The sequence below is a fragment of the Salvia miltiorrhiza genome, chromosome 5 (assembly GCF_028751815.1).
Source record: "Salvia miltiorrhiza cultivar Shanhuang (shh) chromosome 5, IMPLAD_Smil_shh, whole genome shotgun sequence".
In the NCBI taxonomy this organism is placed as follows: domain Eukaryota; kingdom Viridiplantae; phylum Streptophyta; class Magnoliopsida; order Lamiales; family Lamiaceae; genus Salvia; species Salvia miltiorrhiza.
Window position 1 is genome coordinate 15840720 of NC_080391.1, and position 19633 is coordinate 15860352.

General features: G+C 35.7%; 4 protein-coding genes across 4 annotated transcripts; 2 read left to right on the top strand and 2 right to left on the bottom strand.

Annotated features, from left to right (window-relative positions):
• Window positions 1–78: 78 nt before the first annotated feature.
• On the bottom strand, window positions 79–949 carry LOC130986379 (uncharacterized). The gene is made up of 2 exons (XM_057909786.1): window positions 345–949; window positions 79–250 (listed from the first exon to the last, which is right to left on the bottom strand). The coding sequence occupies exons 1-2, from the start codon at window positions 667–669 to the stop codon at window positions 198–200; spliced, it is 378 nt and encodes a 125-aa protein (XP_057765769.1). The 5' UTR covers window positions 670–949; the 3' UTR covers window positions 79–197.
• Window positions 950–2074: 1125 nt separating this feature from the next.
• LOC131025567 (uncharacterized) lies at window positions 2075–2946 on the bottom strand. The gene is made up of 2 exons (XM_057955366.1): window positions 2615–2946; window positions 2075–2531 (listed from the first exon to the last, which is right to left on the bottom strand). Exons 1-2 carry the CDS (start codon window positions 2944–2946, stop codon window positions 2075–2077), a joined length of 789 nt encoding a protein of 262 aa, XP_057811349.1.
• A 2552-nt stretch (window positions 2947–5498) lies between these two features.
• Window positions 5499–8158, top strand: LOC130986369 (protein PLANT CADMIUM RESISTANCE 11-like). Its single transcript, XM_057909766.1, has 4 exons — window positions 5499–6918; window positions 7458–7529; window positions 7611–7823; window positions 7931–8158. Exons 1-4 carry the CDS (start codon window positions 6756–6758, stop codon window positions 8044–8046), a joined length of 564 nt encoding a protein of 187 aa, XP_057765749.1. The 5' UTR covers window positions 5499–6755; the 3' UTR covers window positions 8047–8158.
• Window positions 8159–13410: 5252 nt separating this feature from the next.
• LOC130986354 (probable carboxylesterase 6) lies at window positions 13411–14826 on the top strand. The gene has a single exon (XM_057909747.1). It carries the CDS (start codon window positions 13655–13657, stop codon window positions 14648–14650), a length of 996 nt encoding a protein of 331 aa, XP_057765730.1. The 5' UTR covers window positions 13411–13654; the 3' UTR covers window positions 14651–14826.
• The last annotated feature ends 4807 nt before the right edge of the window (window positions 14827–19633 follow it).

A 19633-nucleotide genomic window follows, 5' to 3' on the forward strand; every position in this document is an offset into this window, starting at 1 on the left:
ATTGTCAGAATCTGTTTACTACTCTAGAAATCGTTCTATTTTTCAGTAATTATATATTGATATAGCTTTACAAGCGCATGATCTCAAACTAGCATTTATTTTGAAGAAAATATGGGTATGTATTTCCCAATATCAGCAGACTTTGATTTTATTTACACATCCTTAAATAAAAGAATCATTTAACTGTGTTCTAATCATCAGTTTTGCTCCACGCGTTTGTATGTTCTTCCTCTTTCGTTCCTCTTCCTTCCTGCAGCCACACAAAACAGCAAATTTGGTTATTACAAGACATAAAATATGTAACGAAGTAATATTTCTCTCAAAATTCAGAGAAGGAAACATACTTGGTCTGTTCTTTTTCTTTGACTGCACAATTTGTGGGATGAAAACGCCAGTCCCGTTTCCGGTTCTCCACAAATTCATGACCCACGCAGGTGCAGCGACCTCCTCTTTATTTGGAGGCCAGTCGTAATAGCCCCCGTCGCGTGAAATGTGACGGTGGCCGTCGTCGAGGCCCTCTCTCTGTGCTGCCACCTTGTTCGAATTCTTGTTTCTGTACACTTGTTCTTCAACATCATCGTCCTCTGCTGTGAGTTGCAGGACTTGTTTCCTTAGCTCACTGTAGAAAACATCATCCTCGTATTCGTACTCCTCAAACTGAAAATCCATGGAGGAATTTTGCTACTGATTTGCTCTTTGTTTTCTTGTGGTTTCACTTGCAAATATTTTGTGATATATATATAAGTGTGTATGTGGGAAAGTTGGTTTGTTAGGGTCAATGTTGAATGGCAGCGGCGTAGGATAGTCTTTGCTGGTCGTCTCCAACTAGTTGGATGCAAATTTGCTACGAAAATTCCGAATTTTGTAATTTAGTGTTAATGATTTGATAGTTTTGATTTAAATTAAATGTTATTGCTGAATTTTGTGTTGAGTTTTCGTAGTGCCGAATTTTCACCACCGAGTCTATTTTGGGTCTGAAACGCGTTGAACTGTTTCAGTCCCACTTGGAAAATTCCATCTATACATAATTTACTGAATTCTAGAAACAAAATCATGGTAATAATGATATGATTTTTCTATATACGTCGTGTGGTGCGGGTCATGAAATTTTTGGACGATTCCTTGCATCGTATTGCTTTGCATATATTTAGGTTCGTCTATTTTGAAATGTACAAATATCCCAAAAAAATATACTCCCTTCGTCCTTGAAATAAGTTCATCTTTTTTCTTTTTGTGACGTCCCTCAAATAAGTTCCTCTTTATTTTATTTTTTTTTCATTTTTGGACAAATACCACACCACTAATAATACTTTATTTGTTCTTACTTTTCACTTTTTCACCATTCTCAATACTAATTATACTCCCTCCGTCCGTCAAGATTATGTCACAATTACTATATCGGGCGTCCACCAAAATTATGTCACTTTCCTTTTAAGGCAATGGTCCCACCATCCTCTTTAATATTTTATCCTTACTAACACTTTTTATTTACAAAAAACCACTCAAAATTCAATCTCAACCACTCATCTCATAAAGTGGTGGGACCCTTTCTCCACAACATCAAAATCATCACTAATTTTATTAAATCCCGTGTCCAAGCAAATTGCCATAATCTTGGCAGACGGAGGGAGTAACAATTTTCACCTTTTCACCACTCTCAATACTAATTATAACATTTTTTTCTCTACTATCAATACACTTTACCACTTTTCCTTAAAATCCGTGTCGTCCCCAAAGAGGAACTTATTTTGGGGACGGAGGGAGTATAACAGTAGTAAAATAAATACAACATTCAACACGAAATGAAAAATAATAAAGGAATAGTAGCCATCGTTATAAGATCTTAAGTTGGTGTTATAATGGTGATTCCCACCTTAAGCACCTTTCCCCCTCCAATGCATAGTTCTTTTTTTGGTGTTAAAATTTTCATTTCCACCAAAATTTCAATTTCAACACTTTTATGCTAAATATTTAATTTTCATTGAAAATAAATTAAACATTACAATAATAAAAATAAAAATTACAATAATTTTCCAGGGCTCAATCGAACCAAAGCGAGATCAAATATGGTCCTTCAAATCCCAAGTGAGACATGCATCTTCGCATCTCGCATAGACGCTTGTCGTGCCACATATGCACGAAACTCAACCGAAGCACCAGTGCGAGGACGAGCTGCGACAGAGCTACTCGAAGCTTCGTCATTGCCCTCTTCTGCCCATTTTGTAGCCTGCTCGCCTTCGTCTTGGACGATCATATTGTGCAAAATGATGCATGTGAACATGATATCGCTCAACTCCGCCTTGCTCCAAAGACGCGCTGGTCCTTTGATGATTGCCCACTGAGCTTGAAGAACGCCGAAAGCTCGTTCGATATCCTTGCGAGCAGCTTCTTGCATCACGTTGAATCTCTTGCTCTTCTCGTTTGTCGGATGTGTGGGACTCTTCCCGAAAACAGGCCAATTGGGGTAGATGTCGTCGATCAAGTAGTACCTCTTATAATAGTGACTTGAAACATGACCGGTGGAGCCCTTCCTTCGAGTTGATCGTTAAACAACGTCAAAGAGTTGAGCACGTTATTGTTGTTGTTTGCACCAGGAGTCCCAAAGAAAGCGTGCCAGATCCATAGATCCTGTAATGCGACGGCTTCGAGGATTATTGTCGGCTCCCCCTGATCACCTCGAGTATATGCTCCTTGCCATGCCGTTGGACAATTCTTCCATGCCCAGTGCATGCAATCAAAACTTCCTAGTATTCCCGGGAAGCCGTGTTTCTCCTCGTGCATTGCTATGAGCCTTTGGCAGTTGGCAGGGGTCGGTCTCCTCAAGTATGTTGTGCCAAAGAGTTGGATGACCACTCGACAGAATCGGCGCAAGCACTCCAACGAAGTAGACTCCGCAATCCCTTGATACTCGTTGTGCTGGTCAGCTGCCCCATCATTTGCTAGCATACGAATGACAATCGTGCATTTCTGCAACGGTGTGAAGCCGGGTCTCCTAAGTGCATTCGCACGTTGTTGGAAGTACGGATCGGACTGCACCACATTGACGATGCGTAAAAATAATGGACGCCGCAAAGTGAATCGGCGTCTGAAAATAGAGTCGGTGTAGACCGGATTTTCTGCAAAATAATCCTCGTACAACCGTTGTGCTCCGACTTCACGATCCCGACGAATGTATGCCTTTTTTGTCAGCCTTCTTCGATGGCGGAGTTGCTCCGACTCCGGTTCACCAATAGTATCAAATTGTTGAAGGAGTTGGTCGAATTGTTGAACACGTTCCTCGTCACCGCCACTTGATGGAGATGATGATTATGAAAAAGACATTTTGTGTAGAGTGAATTTGATGGAGAAGGTTTTGATAGAGATAATTTTTGAAGTGATTTGAGAGTGAATGAAAGGAAGTATATATAGATAATAGGGAAAAAAAACCTATCTATCCGTTGCAAAGGCAACGGTCATGTGCCACAAAATTTAAAATTGGCAACGGCCAAATCCATTTAAAACCAGCAATTTTCAATTTTTTTTAAGTATCGCGCGTGTGTTCGCGCGTGTAACACACGCGCAACACATATCCTTCCATCACCCCGAGACGCTCCTTCAACATGGTCGCACCGCCACGGGTCTCCAGCGCACGGTGCGACGTCTTCCCCGCGTCGACCCCCCTATCAACCGGCCACTGGAGGTGCTCGTAAAGTACAAATACTTTGTGACAGAATAGAGTATTTCTAGATTGTTTTTTAATTCATTAATTATTTCCTCATTTTTTGGGGACTGAAATTAAAATTTTTGATTAGGTGCTCATCTATGCTATTTAGGGAATGAGATAAGAATAACAGGACGTCCAGTAAAGAAAAATGAGACAAGAAAAATGAGACGAAAATACTAGCTATTTTTACTAATAAGATAATAATAAGAAAAATATATCATACTCCCTCCATCCACCAACTCAAGACCTATCTATTTTTAGTAAGTTTGTATTCATATTTTAATTGGTGGGTCTCAATAAACAATACATTTTTTCTCCACTCAATTAATAAACAATACACTTTGTGGGTCTCTTTCTCCACTCAACCAATAAACAATATATTTTGTGGGTCTCTTTTTTCACTCAACTAATAAAAATACATTTTTTTTTAAAATCCATGTTTTGCCTATTAGGTCTTGAATTATTGGACGAAGAGAGTAATATTTTAGAAAATGACCACTAATTTTACACGCTGTCTGACCGGATCTGTTGCTCGCGCCCCCGATGGCTGTAGGCCTCCGCCCACAGTACCATTTCGATGTAACATAGGATTTTAGATACCATGATTTAAAGATTTCGATTCAAACCTTGAATAGTATAATTTTCACACTAAAAATAAGTTATCATTCTTAATATTAATTGTATTTTCTTTCAAAATGTCTCACAACCGTAGCAAATAAGTTGTGAAGGTAAACTAATTTTTTAATTTCCCATAATGGTCTAGTGTCAAGCAGTCTAGGTCAACTCAACGTTTTGTGATTGAAGAATTATTTGCTACGTTGCGATTTCGTAATTAATTGTCTTGTTTGACTGTTCTTCCTTGCATGACTGATTCTCCGATTGCTCTCTCTCTCTCTCTCTCTCAATTTATAGTTGAAGATAAGAGTGACTGCCGAAATTTTTGGACGTTTACTAATGAAGAGCCACAACAATATTCAAACATGATTATTTTAATAGAATCAAGCCAAATTATTTGTTATTTTTAATATTGTAATACTTCATCCGTCTACAAAAGAACTTCCTATCTTTTCTTATTGGGACGTTCATAAAAAAATTTCCTACCTATTTTTGGACTATGCCCCACCACTTATAATTACTCTTACTTTCACTTTTTCTCAACTCTCAATATTAATTATAATACATTTTCACCACTCTCAATACATTCAACAACTTGTTCTCCACTTTCAATACACTCAATAATATTTTTCTTAAAATGTGTGTCACTTCCTCCTAAAAAGTTCTTTCGTTGACGGAGGGATTAATAAGTTGAACATAAGAATCAGGCGAAAAAGGTTTAAAAATTAGCAATATAATTTGGCTTGGTTAGAACACTCTTCTACCCAGAGCAAAAGACTAAAGAAAGCATAACATCAACAACTTATTTCTAGTTTTCCCTTTTCTTTTTTCTCCATTCTTTTAAGATACTACTCCCTTCGTCCTTATAAAAAATATCCATTTTTAAATGATACGAATTTTAATAAAATAATAATTGAATGTGTTATAAGTGGAGTAAGGGTCTCACTTTATTGTGAGTAAAAAACTTACCAAAAATAGACTGGATACATTTTATGAGAACGGAGTGAGTATTTAACTACTATTTTTTGAAATTACAAGAGGTATCTGAACACCAAACAATACAATACCGCACGCAAGCGGGAATACAATACCACCTAAAGTGGGAAAACATCACCGCACGCAGGCGGGATAGAACCCATGAGTCCACGACCTTTCACAAAGGAGAGTCTTTGGGTGCCTCAACTTTGCCACTAGAGCAAAGCCTCAGTGGCTATTTAACTACTACTTTCTTTTTTACATTTCAAATAATTCGACCAAATAGAGTATTATGATATTCGAATTATGATCTCTTGATGAGATTATCAATTACATTTATTGAATCATCAAAAACAACTTATTTATAAATTTCATAGTAAGAAATTCAAATTCAAATACTACTTGATTCTAAGGTTTCACCCCTAGTTTCAGATTAACCAAATACGAGTATAATTTTTTTTTTCTATATATCTCAAGATCCTATGAAGGCACTAAATGCAACATGAACGTTACAGAAACATTACATAGTTACGTTCACCAATTCGTGTACATCATTTGAATCCAGAGACACACATACAATTAATATTATATCAAATTCAATGTATCTCTTTTCCAAAATTCATCCCATCTATTCCACCTGTAATAAATAAGATTAAACACAACTATTCACATTCTTAATCTGCAGATTAATTTCATCGCTATTTAAACATTTTCCAACTACAAACACTCGTATTCCTACAATTTTGCACAACCACTGCAATTTAAAAAATCTAAGAAAACGAAAAAGTAGAAGAAAAAATGGAAGCCAAAGCCGACAGCAGCAGAGGTAAGTACGAGGATTATGAAGACGACACATTTTACCTAGAACTGGAACGGCAGATTGTTCGATTAATCGACGACGTCAACTCCGACGAACTCAAGCCGTGCAAATCTAATGCAGCAGCATCCAAGGATTCGAATGTGACAACTGATGAGACTAGATTATTGCACGGCAAAAGCTACTACGATTGGTCGGTGTGCCGGAACGCCGTCAAAACGCAGGCGCCGGCGTATACTCCGGCTGCCAACGTCGGAACTGGAGTTTTCATACCACAACATCACGGCGCCAAGTTTGAATTCCGCGGTTGCAAGAAATAATAATCTTTTTTCGGTTTTCTTCTTCATTTGTTATTGATGGCACCGATTTATTTATTGTAATTAATAAATATCCAAAATTATTTCATGCTTATACTCCATTTTTCATATAATCAATGTTTTTTAGACCTTTTTTTGTAGAGATGTTTTGTTAGACCTTAAAAAGAGAGGGATTTTTATCTAAAAAAAAAAAGAGGGTTAATTGAAAGAAGCGGTTAGTTAACGAACCGCCAACTGCCAATATTACGAACGGTTGCCTTTTGAAACTTCAAATCCTCTCCGATATATAGCGCCGTAATCCTTTTCCTTACCTAAGTAGAAATTGAAGATGAGTGCGTCGTATAGGCCGCCGTCAGCCCCGCCGGAGCCTTCGAGAGAGGCGGAGCCAGCCACCGGCGCTCCACCACCTCGCAGCGCTTCGAGTTTGAGCCATCACGCTCCTGTCCCGTGGTCGACTGGTCTCTGTGATTGTTGCGACGATGTTAGCATTTGTAAGCGCCCCAACAAATTCATACATAAATTCTCGCAAAAAATCCATATTTGTGTTTGAGAACTGATCTCAAAGATTTCGGCTTTCGAGTTATAATTAACTGCTCAAAAAAAATATTTGAGCATATTCATAGAGGTCATGAATTCATAATGAAATTTATCATCGCATGTAATACTATTTGTGTGTGAATGCGTGTCTGTGTTGTTCTAGGAAATTTATGATTTCCATTTATAAATTTTCTTTTGATTCTTTTTACATTCCATTTCTAACTTATAAATTCAAAAAAAATTGCTTTTGTACTCATTCTATAGTTTAGTGCTCTTAATTAGAGGCCCTTACTTTGAGTTAAGATGGATATATGGCAAAATATAAATTTATTTTGATGTATTGATAAATTTTGAACCCCTTCTTCAAATACTGATCAATTTTATATTTTAGTATCAATTTATCCTATCACTGAAAGCTTGAAAGCATAGTTATAATTAGATAAATTTTAGGTAATCGATCCTAACTTAAAATTTTGGCTTCGTGACTTTACAGGTTGTCTAACATGCTGTTGCCCGTGCGTGACATTCGGTCGGATTGCAGAAATTGTGGACAGAGGGTCAACATGTGAGCCACAAAATTGATGTACGAATTATAAACAATTAGATCAAAGTAGCTAATTATAATGTTTTGTTTTAAAATTTACAGCGTGTGGAATGAGTGGAGCATTATACTGGATGATATGTTGCGTGAGTGGTTGCTCTTGTTTACACTCGTGTTTCTATCGATCAAAATTGAGGGGCCAATATTTTCTAGAAGAGCAACCTTGTACCGATTGCTGCGTGCATTGCTGTTGTGAAACATGTTCCTTGTGCCAAGAATATAGAGAACTCCAAAATCGAGGACTCGACTTATCTATAGGTACAAATTTCGTTTCATTTCAGATATTAATTTTTTTTTAACCAATCATTTGAGATATTAATTATTATTATTTTGAAATGTTAATTTGAATAAGTGAGAGTTTACAGGATGGCATGGAAATTTGGAGAGGCAGAAACGAAAGGCGGCGGCGGCGGATATTGCTCCACCACTTCAACAAGGCATGAATAAGCCTTGGACAAGCGATCGCATCTCTACACTCTAGATTATTACAAGTATTTTTTAATTATCATTATCTTGACTATACTATATATGTGCGTGTGATCAAATTGTAAGTGTAAGACTTTGATTTTATTCCAACTTTAATTTAAATTCAATTTTTATCTCGTATTCGAATAAAATCGATCGTGATTCTTTTCGTCGGCGAACGAAAATCTTCTGGGGTTAGGAAATTTCGGTGCCGACCTCTGCTTGCTTTTATAATGTGGATAATATCACGTTGGAAAATTCAAGTCTTCGTCGAGATTCACCCGGTTTATATAATCAAAAGTAGAATAAAATAATTTAAACCCCACGTCACATAATATTCGGGTTGTCATAAGTGACGAACATATTGTGCTACATATTCTTCTCTATGATCAATTTGTCATTCATATATAGCAAGCAAAATTATGTACATAAACAATTACTCACATATAAATTAGTTGACCTACGTAATAAATATTTATAATAAATTAACATGGGGAACCCGATAAAAGGAGAGAAAAAAAGGTGGTCGGAAAGATTCCAGACTTTTCGAGAATGGGAGAGAGGAGAGGAAGAACTCACATGTCCATTTGTTGTGGCTCTTATCCTACTTTCGGAAACAATGATGGTCAAAATTCAAAAGAGAATGAAGAATAAAAATATATACTTGCCCATTTGCTTGTGTACTTGTAAGATTTTGTTCTCAATTTCATATCTATATTTTCACTTCCTTTATTCCTTTTGATTCTCTACACCACAAAATATACCAATCGTATATTACTATATATCATATGTATATATACGGTTATTATTTAGTGTAAATCACCAAGAAAAACTCTCCTATATTATTTCGTCCGACTTTAAATAACGTTATATTTTTAGAATAATTAGAAATAAAATAAAATTATCTACTTTTTAATGTACAGATTTTTATGACTGAATATAATTATATGGCAACTGTGGAAGTTTATCTACACTAGTAGAAAAAGTGTATTGGACATAAAATATAAATTACTATTATATCCCTATTGAATCTATTATATCCTTATTGCATATTTACTTTTAGGTAAATACATGAACTTTACTCAATTTTTGGTATTTAACATGAACTTTAATCCTAATTATAAATACGTGAACTTTATTTTATTTTGGTATTTAACATGAACTTTAAAATATAGTTATAAATACATGAACTTTAAACTTATTAAATTTTTGACTAGTTTTTTTTTCAAATTAAAGCTGATTTGGAATGCCCGAATTTTGACAAGGACAATTTCTCGCTATAAAAAATAATATTCACCGTTCAATTTTTGATCCATTTTTTATATTTCGAAATTCTGAATTTGGCTTTTTGAATGATAAAATTGGCTTTTTGAAATCCCCAAATCTTAAAGACGAAATTTGCTTATGAGTTTGTGAAATTTGTAGACAAATTTTTATCGTTCACTTTCATATTTTAGTTTTGAGTTATTTTCCTCTAACAAAAAACAACGACGTCATATCTCAGAGCCGAATTATCCACATTAAGATTCAAGCTTTCCAAGTTAACTTTAATTTGAGAAAAATGAAAAACGTGTAAACAATTTAATAAGTTTAAATTTCATGTATTTATTGCTATGTTTTAAAGTTTATGTTAGATATTAAAAATGAGTAAAGTTCATGTATTTATAACTAGGATTTAAAGTTCATGTTAAATACCAAAAAGTGAGTAAAGTTCATGTATTTATACACCAATTACCCTTACTTTTAAGGATAATTGTGTAAATGAGTATATTATACTACTCCCTCAGTCCACTAATTCTTGTCCTAATTTCTATTTTGGTTCATCCACTAATTCGTGTTCCACTCATTTTTAGTAACTATTTCATTAACAAATAAATCATTTTTTCTTAAAAGTCGTGCCCTTTTTCTACTCAACAAATAAACAATACTCCCTACGTCCATGAAATAAACTCCCATTTGATGGTCGACACGGAAACTAAAAAAATTGATAAAGGTGTTGTGAGTGAAATATAAGGATAGTTGACTAAAGTGATAAATGTATTGTGAGGTGGGCCCATGGGTGATAAGTGATAAAGGTATTGTGGAGTAGTAAATATAGAATATAAAAATGATAAATGTATTGTGGGGTGGGCCCATGAATGGTAAAAGATAATAAATGTGAATATAAAAATGATAAAGATGTTGTGAGGTGGGTCCATGAGTGGTAAATGATAAATATAGGAAATAAAGGAGGACATAATTGTCCAAAAAGCAGAATAAGAGTTTATTTGGTGGACAAAAATTTAAGGACAAATGAGAGTTTATTTCGTGGACGGAGGGAGTACATTTTTTCTTAAAACTCGTGCCTCCCCCTAGGACACAAATTGGTGGACGGAGGGAGTATTATTTAAAAGAATATATTAATTCATTAGATATTAAAATATACACTATAAAAATAAATTAATTAATTACATTACCTTATCCAAAATCTATTTGATATATATTTGAAGCTCTTTTCTTTAGAATCTTAAAAAGATATATATCCTATAAAATCTAACTACTTAACTAGATAAATGAAAATAAATAGGTACATATCATGTATACACTAAGTTGTATATAAATGTTATCATACATTGATATGTAAGTGTTAGAAAATTTAGTATGACTGCTAGATTTTAAAAAAAAATTTAATAAAACCACTACAAATTAATAATTTTGGGACATAAAATTTTTATAGATAAATTAATAATTTATTAATATATCGATAAATTAATTATTTATTAATTTATCAATAATTAGTAACTTTTTAATTTATCGAGTATTTTCTTAATTTAAAAAATTATCAAGTTATAATTTTTATAAAGAGAGATAATATTTAAATTAAATAAATGCATGTATCTATCAATTCATTGTTATTGATATTACTGGAGATCTTAATGCTAATCAAGCTCAAAATGATTCAACATTAGGTTCATATTTTAACAAGTTACCATGCATAGTATTCATAATTGTAATATCTTAACAATTATTAACTTATAATATTAATGAGACCTATATATTTATAAAGGGGTCCTCTAAAAGTTGACTATTTTATTAAAATTGATGATTTTTTGAATTGACCCAAGTTGGGATATATGAAATTTATTAGTTTATAAAGTTTATTAATTTACTAGTTTATTTTAAAGAGGTTTTACCATAGTTGTATAATTAATTAAGCCAAATTGTAAATTAATAAGTATAATATCTATAATTTTTTGTTTTTATCAAATAAAACAATCTCTCTTTTTGCTAGCTCCCTAAAATATTTCTTTCTATTTTTGGCACATTGGAATAGAATATTGTCAAATTAAATGACAAAACTAAGGATCTTCTTGAAAACTTTTAGGGAAATGCAAATGTCAGCTATTGGCGATGGACCATGAAAGTTCTAGCTATAACACAATTTTGACTGAAAAATATTTAGTGGCATACAATTTATTTTGTGGGAGACAACCTGAAGTTAGGTCGGCTCTTTTTTGACTTGGGATTGCACATACAGTACATATTTCTTAGAATAATGTTGGCCTATCTACATTTGTCATGGCACAACCAATAAACAGTTTTGGCCCCCCACCCTATATCGCATATAATGTCTACATACATCCGGCCAATTATATTCTTAATATAATTGTCATTAATTTGATAATTGCACACATACAGACGTCTTTGACCTCGTCTTACCCACCTCTGTGCCCACCTATTTGGGTTCATTTTTACGAAAAAAATAATGTGGCACGAATATCATGGAATTAAAAAAATTATTTTTAATTTTTTTAGCTCGCATGATCCAATATATATATACTCCATTTGTCTCATAAAAGTTTGCATGATTGTTGATTGCACGAGTTTTAATAAATACTCATTTTGTCCCGCCGAGCTTGAGGCGTTTCTTTTGGGCACGGGAATTAAGAAGTTGTAGATTAATGTTTTAAGTGTATAGTATAAAAGTGATAAAATAGGAGAGAGAATGTAATAAAGTGATAAAGTAGTGATAAAGTAGGAGAGAGAATGTACTAAGGGGTGCAATTAGTTTTGTAAATTAGTGCTTTAAATTGCCTAATTTTTGTCAAAAAATGAAATGACTCAAGCTCGGTGGAACAGCGAAAAGGAATACGACTCAAACTCAGTAGGACTGAGGGAGTATGTTTTTTGAAACGGAAGAAGCGAAATTATATTACTTCAAATCATCAGCAACATTGTCCCTCAACCATCTAGGGAAATCACTAGTCCAACATTCGAACTCCACACAATCTCTCGAATACTTATGTAAGTGTATTCACAGTGAAGAAAGATGTCCACTTTATTGTAAAGTAAAAGTATAAAATAAGAGTTGGTTTAAAAAAAAGTATAAAATAAGAGTTGGTGGTGAAGTAGTGTCCAAAAATAGTAAATACATATTCTTGTGGAAAGTCCAAAATAGAAAATTATACTCACTTATGAGCGCGGAGGAATAATTAATTTTGAGAATTCAACTGAGCTAGATTTGATAAGTAATTTGTGATGAATACGTCTTGCATCTTTTCTCTTTTTAGGTAGTGCACATTGAAGTTGGTATTCCAAAATAAGAAAGAAGTTAAACCATTAATAAACTACGATTGGTGGTTTTATCTAATTGACTTTGTTATCCTTATGGTAGTTACATAAGTGCACAACATTAAACAAAAATTAAGAAATATTAATGTAAATTAGTTAAATTTTAACGTTTTTAGTTTAAATATTTTGTACGATCGAGTCGAATAGCAGCATATATAAGAAATTAAATAATATTATAACGTGTCGATCTTAGTTGTTTGAATAATTAAATATTATAAGTGCATGGAAAACAGAAGGACAATAGTAAAACATAAGTAAATAAGTAATAAACCCCACGTTGTCAAAAGGAGGAAGGCTAACTTCTTCAAATTTGAATAAAGTTTCAACCTTGTTCACACGAAGCTAGGCCGGCCACTTCCACACTTATATATGTACCTTATCTTTCACGTAATATCATACTATCATTTATATACGATTCATATTATTTATCTACATTAAATGACGATTTGATAATACTTTCAATTTTGATGTCAAGTCTCATTTTATTAATATATGCCTCCCCATATAATAATAATAATAAAATAATGGGTTAATAGCCAGAAAATACACGAACTTTCATCGAAATTGCATATTGCACACGACCTTCAAAAATAGCCCCATAATACACCACCTTTTAATTTAGTCGCAAATTGCACCTTTGAAGTACCCAATCGTGATGCAATTTGCGACTAAATTAAAAGGTGGTGTATTATGGGGCTATTTTCGAAGGTCGTGTGCAATATGCAATTCCGATGAAAGTTCGTGTATTTTCTGACTATTAACCGTAAAATAATATAGAACACCATAAGAGAGAGAGAGATGAAGATCAATAATTCTTTCACATGTATGTCCCACTTCCAATCTTATCTTTTCCTCCATCTCCATTGACTTGCCCTCTCTATAGACTATAAATACAACCTACTCGAACCCCAATTTTACCCCCAACAAACAACGCTCTAATTCCACACCTGTTTCTCGCTCTTTAATTTTGATCTTTTTATGTAAAACACACGCATAGATATATATCTATTTGAATGGCTGCGATGACAATGGACCCAAATCTGAGCCTCCAAATGAGAAGAAAAGCTTCGCAACACCAACTTCAAGTAGTCGACGAAATTGAGGGGCTCATTAAGGTATACAACGACGGCCACGTGGAGAGGCCCGACATCGTGCCAAATGTCGGCTGCTCATTGGCCCCAGACCTCGGGGTCACGTGCCGCGACACGATCGTCGACAAGTACACCAACATCTGGGCACGTATCTACGTCCCAACCGCTGCCAACAAACTGCCCTTGCTCCTCTACTTCCACGGCGGCGGATTCTGCGTCGGCGCCGCATCCTGGAGCTGCTACCACGACTACCTCGCCAAGCTCGCCGCCATAGCCGGCTGCGCCGTCGTCTCGGTCAACTACAGGCTTGCGCCGGAGCACCCCCTCCCCGCGGCCTACGACGATGGCGTCAAGGCCGCCGTCTGGGCCAAGCAGCAGGAGTTCACCGGCGCCAGCGAGTGGTGGGCCGGGAAATGCGACTTCTCCAGAATCTTCCTCGCCGGCGACAGCGCCGGCGCGAACATCGCGTATAATGTGGGGTTGAGAGTGAAATCACTGGGCGTCGGCATCAAGGGTTTGGTATTAATACAGCCGTTTTTCGGCGGCGAGGCGCGGACGCGGTCGGAGATGTGCATGGCGCAGCCACCACGGTCGGCGCTGACGCTGGCGGCGTCTGACGCGTACTGGAGGATGGCGCTGCCGGTGGGGGCCGGGCGCGACCACCCGTGGTGCAACGCGGGATCTGCGGCGGAGCTGCGGCGGGCGGGGGCGGCGGTGATGGTGTGCGTGGCGGAGGCGGACATATTGAGGGATCGGAATTTGGAGTTTTGCGGCGGTTTGGCGAGGGAAGGGGTGAGGGTGGAGCAAGTGGTGAGTAAAGGCGTTGGCCATGCATTTCAGATTCTGAATAAGTCGCAGTTGGCGCAAACGCGACTTCAAGAGTTGTTGTGTCATGTCAAGAATTTTGTGGGTAGATGATAGTGGCCACGTCACCCTTCCTCGTTTGTAATCGGTATTCAAGAAGATATGATGAAGTACTTAGAATTTATGCCTAACTTTTAGTGTTCGAGAAGCTTTGTGTTTATGCACATTCAATTTGGGGTATAGTGGAAGAAGCCTTTACAAAATGACAAATAACACTCAACTTTCTTTCACTGTGTTGATCATGTAATTCACGTGGCCCACAATCATACTTCTTTATTCTTTTCTTCTCACTACTAGGATTATATTTGGACTTCCCTATTAGATTTATAATCATTTTTCTTTTTGTACATATTTTTCTATCATTATATATGAAATTAACAACATCTCAAACGAGGTATATGTAATTATACATTCTTAATAATGTAGATAATATTAATAGTAGTACTCTCTTTATTGGATTTGGCCAGAAGGACCAAGATCAAATATCACGAGGATTTCACTAACTTATACTACAGATACATTGCTAAAGCTGATAATTAGCGAAGCTGATACTCCCTCCGTCCATGAAAGAACTTCCTAGGAGGGAGTGACACACGTTTTAAGAAAAATATTATTGAGTGTATTAAAAATGGAGAAAAAGTTGTTGAGTGTATTGGGAGTGGTGAAAATGTAGTATAATTAATATTGGAGTTGTGAAAAAATGAAAGTAAGAGTAATTATAAGTGATGGGGTATAGTCCAAAAATAGGTAGGAAGTTTTTTTGTGAACGTCCCAAAAAGAAAAGATATGAAGTTCTTTCGTAGACGAATGAAGTATTAATTAAACAATGCTAACAAGTGGTCTTGAGGGTAGGGATGTCAATCCAGCCCGAAACCCGTGGGCCGACCCGAATAACCCGCTAAAATTACAGGGTTAGGGCTGAAAAATTGTAGCCCGATAACGAATCGGGCTAATCGGGCTAGCCCGTTCGGGTTGGCGGGTTAAGGTGGGCTAGCCCGTCATAAAAAATTAAAAATTTAGGGTTTGAATTAAAGTTTCACTCTCCACTCCAGCATTGCGCCTGCGCCTGCGCCTCCATCTCCACTCCAGCCTTTTCAGTTTTCACCCCATTCTTCACTGCACCACCGTCGAGGTGCCGACGGAGAGCCCATCTGCCACCACCGCCGGTTGCCTCGCCTCCACTCGCATCAGCCATCAGGCCGATCACCATCGACGGTCTGCTCAGCGAGTCAGCGGCCGCCTGGAACAGACGAAGCTCGAGTCGCCGCCTGGAACTCCGGCGGCCGTCGCCGCCGCTTCTCCAGCCGGCCACCACCTCTCCTTCCTACCCTGACTCTCCACGCCTAAAATCCCTAAAATTCCCTTCTTCCTAAATCCCTAATTTTCTCCTCTTCCTCTTTTCTCACCCACGACAACAGCTCCGCGGCCGTTGCCGTCGGCTCTCGTCAATCCACGGCGAGAATCGCCGCCCACTCACGCCCGACAACAACAGCATTAGCCCCCCAGGCCTACTGTCGCCGCTGCCCTGCACCGCCACCATTTCCCTCGTTCTCTTATCAGAACGGGCAGTAGCAGCCGCCGCCGCCGCCCCTCCCCTGGCTTCAATCAACTCACGCCACACACACACAACAAGATCAAGCACGACAATATTGAATTATCATCCCGATTTGAAGGTTCTGTCATTCTCATTGAATTACAAACTCCATCATGAGTCTACAGTTTAAAGAGTGTTATGTCTCAGGTTCAATTTGTATTGATTCAAGGTCTCATCCACTATTATTATAAAATTATTGTATGTGCCTGATTTTATATACAAAATCTGGTCTTGGTTTTCTGTTTTGTTTATGATAACAGATTGTGGTATGTTGATGTGATCGTATAATTGAGCATAAGGTCTAAAGAGTAGGTGTTGAGTAATTTGGTTATGGAAAGGTATAAAATGGTATCTGTATATTTTATACACTATACATTATACATTAGATCATTAAGAATAATAATAAAATACAAATGATAATTTTATTTTTACACTTTTAAAACCTCCAACCCGATGGGCTAGCCCGAAACCCGAACGTTTAGGGTTAGGGTTGAAGATTTACAACCCGAAAAAACCTCCAACCCGATTAGCCCGCACCCGATTAACCCGGAACCCGATAGGGCTAGCCCGAAAACCCGATGGGCTGGCCCGATTGACATCCCTACTTGAGGGTTAAAGGCGCAGGATCAACCTTGAGTTGACTTGGAAAGAGGATGACTCTCAACGCTATAGCTACTTAATCTTCAACCTCTCCACATATATATGTTTGTGTGTTTGCTCAACATTGAAATGGAGTGACATGAAGGATAAATAATTGGGTAAAAATGGTGTCTTATCCCTTGTATCATATCTATGGTATGCTTCATAGCCTACAACGTGGAACTTAAAGGTTTGAGCCAGGGCTAAGTATTCGAATTTTCAGTTAATTCGATCCTATTCAAAAATTTAAAATTTCTCTAATTAAATCAAATTCAAAAATCCAAAAAAAAAAAACTTAGATAGAATCATATCCGAACCAAAAATCCGAAAGGTGATTTTTTTTTTTACAGATTCAAAAAATTCGAAAAAATCTAAAATGCCAACCTTACAAGTAAATAATTATGATCGGATTAAATTCTAATTTAACATATCATTCATTACAATTTAGAAATATTTAAGAATTATTAATCAAATTTAGAATGTATCGTCACAATATAGAATTATTATAATTCAAATTTTGATTTTTTTTTCAAATTTAAAAAGTACAAAATTTGCTTAATATTCAATCAAATCGATCGATTTGTTTAAAACATTCGAAAAAATTCGATCAAATTTTAAATTTCGAGTGTATTCAAATCGAATATTTGAATTTTAAATATTTGTTGGTCACCCCTAATTTAAGCTACAAATATATTGCTTTACATGCAGGGCTACTTTAAGCATTTGAAAACGACGTGAGCGATAGATATTGCAAGAGGCTGTTAAATTAGTCAAAATATATCATGATTGGCCGCAAATTGTCATCATTGATATTGAATGTTTGATAAGTAATTAATGTCTTCTTTGTCATGTTAATTTGTATGCACACAGAAAAACTAGATTCTAATGAACATGATAATATACATCACATGAATGCCCCCAACTTCCGTTCCATTATTATTAAATTAGATTATTAACATGCATGGCAATATTATAAATATATTTAGCTCTTAGTTACTACCTTCTCATAATAATATTGTCCTTAGCATTTTCTTACCAATGCTTCAGAGAGTGTATTGTTGATTTAGAGCGTTCATATTGATTGAGTCAATACTTAATTCAATCATATTTTAAGTATATTTATGTGTCAAAAATTGTATTGAATTAGCTCATTATATTGACTCATTATAGATTAACTGGATGAGTCACTCGTATGTAGCTTAATCGATTTATTGGCCAAGTTAATTATGAGTCGCGCCTCAGGTCACCCCACCCTGCATCAGCTGACTCATTGCTAAGGCTGACTCGAAACAGTGGATGAATCACCCGAAGTGGATGCTCTTCTAACTATAATGCTTCAAATAGTATATTATAATTATTTTTTGCTTCTAGTTACTACTTTCTCATAATAATATTGTCCTTAGCAATTTGTCAATGGTGCTTCAAATCGTGTATCATTGATTTATAGTTATGATGCATGCATATTATTATTAGATTATCCACATCTGTTGAGTCGGTTGAAGGCTCAGTCACGGATGAATCGGTTATGAGTCAATGCCTTGCATTGGGGAGGCTTATCCAACTGACTCATATCCATTAGAGCATCCGCATTGGGGGTTCCTTGATAGCCTACTTGATAGTGTTTGTGTTATTGAGTAGGTAGTGCTGCATTGGGGTTCCTTGATAGCCTACTTGATTTTTTTAGTTTTTAAAGATGAGAGAAATTTTTAAAGAGGAGAAGAGAATTAAAAAAAAGAAAAAAAAATTATCGAGCATACTCGATAACTCGAGTAGCACTCACTTGCAACGCCTACTCGAGTGGCTACTCGAGTTCGAGTAAGGCATCGAGGATGTCCGTTGCCAATGCTCTTAGGATTTTATTATTTTTTTTAAAAAAAAAAGTGGTGCGTGCATTGCACGCGTGTGTACAAAATAACGAATGAGCCTGACTCATTCATATGAGTCGAACTCGAGTCGCCCCCACCCTGCATTGGTCGACTCATTCGCCAAATCGACTCGAGTCGGACTGATGAGTCTACCAATGTGGGTGCTCTTACAATGAAACGTGTTTTCTTAATATAAGAAACTCAAAAACTTATTACACCTACCTTTCTTTTTTTTTTTCTTTTTTTATGAATATACCTAAGCTATTAAAATAGTATCTTACAAAGTTGATTATATTAGGATTAATTGAGTATAAAATATTGAATTTTCATCAAATTTTGATTTGACATATAAACTTTAAAAGATAGCGTGGTAATTATTGAACTTTCGTCACATTTTGATTTTGTATACAAACTTTAAAATGTAGCATAATACTTATCGAATTATTGATTTAATCTTATTTGCTACCAATTGAGATTTAGGCCAAATTTAATATTGACATGGCTAGTTATATAATTGGGATGGCATAATCTACGAGGAAATAAAATAACGTATGTGATGGCACATCGTAACTATTATTCGAAATTATGCAAAATCAAATTATTTAGCTAGTCATATCAGTAGTAAATTTGGTCGGAATCTCGTTTGATAGCAAAATCAAAATAAATTAATAGTTCGATAATTATCACGCTACTTTTTAAAATTTGTATATAAAGTTAGAATTTGATGAAAGTTCAACAATTACCACATTACCTTTTAAAGTTTTTATGTTACTTTTTAAAATTTGCGTGCAAAACAAAATTTAATGAAAGTTTAGTAATTACAATGCTACCTTTTAAAATTTATATACAAAACCAGAATTTAATAAAAAAATCCAATATTTTACAAGCATTTAATCCATTATATTATTATTACTATTATATTGTTTTTAGCTCGGTTGA

What these genes read in the sequence shown, in the direction of transcription:
- LOC131025567 (XM_057955366.1), bottom strand. Translation starts at nt 2,946, where the DNA reads ATGCTAGCAAATGATGGGGCAGCTGACCAGCACAACGAGTATCAAGGG. An exon ending in TTACAGGATCTATGGATCTG is followed by an intron (nt 2,532 to 2,614) that starts GCACGCTTTCTT and finishes ATCAACTCGAAG; the next exon opens with GAAGGGCTCCACCGGTCATG.
- LOC130986354 (XM_057909747.1), top strand. Translation starts at nt 13,655, where the DNA reads ATGGCTGCGATGACAATGGACCCAAATCTGAGCCTCCAAATGAGAAGA.
- LOC130986369 (XM_057909766.1), top strand. Translation starts at nt 6,756, where the DNA reads ATGAGTGCGTCGTATAGGCCGCCGTCAGCCCCGCCGGAGCCTTCGAGA. An exon ending in TTGCGACGATGTTAGCATTT is followed by an intron (nt 6,919 to 7,457) that starts GTAAGCGCCCCA and finishes GTGACTTTACAG; the next exon opens with GTTGTCTAACATGCTGTTGC. An exon ending in TGTGGACAGAGGGTCAACAT is followed by an intron (nt 7,530 to 7,610) that starts GTGAGCCACAAA and finishes TAAAATTTACAG; the next exon opens with CGTGTGGAATGAGTGGAGCA.
- LOC130986379 (XM_057909786.1), bottom strand. Translation starts at nt 669, where the DNA reads ATGGATTTTCAGTTTGAGGAGTACGAATACGAGGATGATGTTTTCTAC. An exon ending in AAAGAAAAAGAACAGACCAA is followed by an intron (nt 251 to 344) that starts GTATGTTTCCTT and finishes GTGTGGCTGCAG; the next exon opens with GAAGGAAGAGGAACGAAAGA.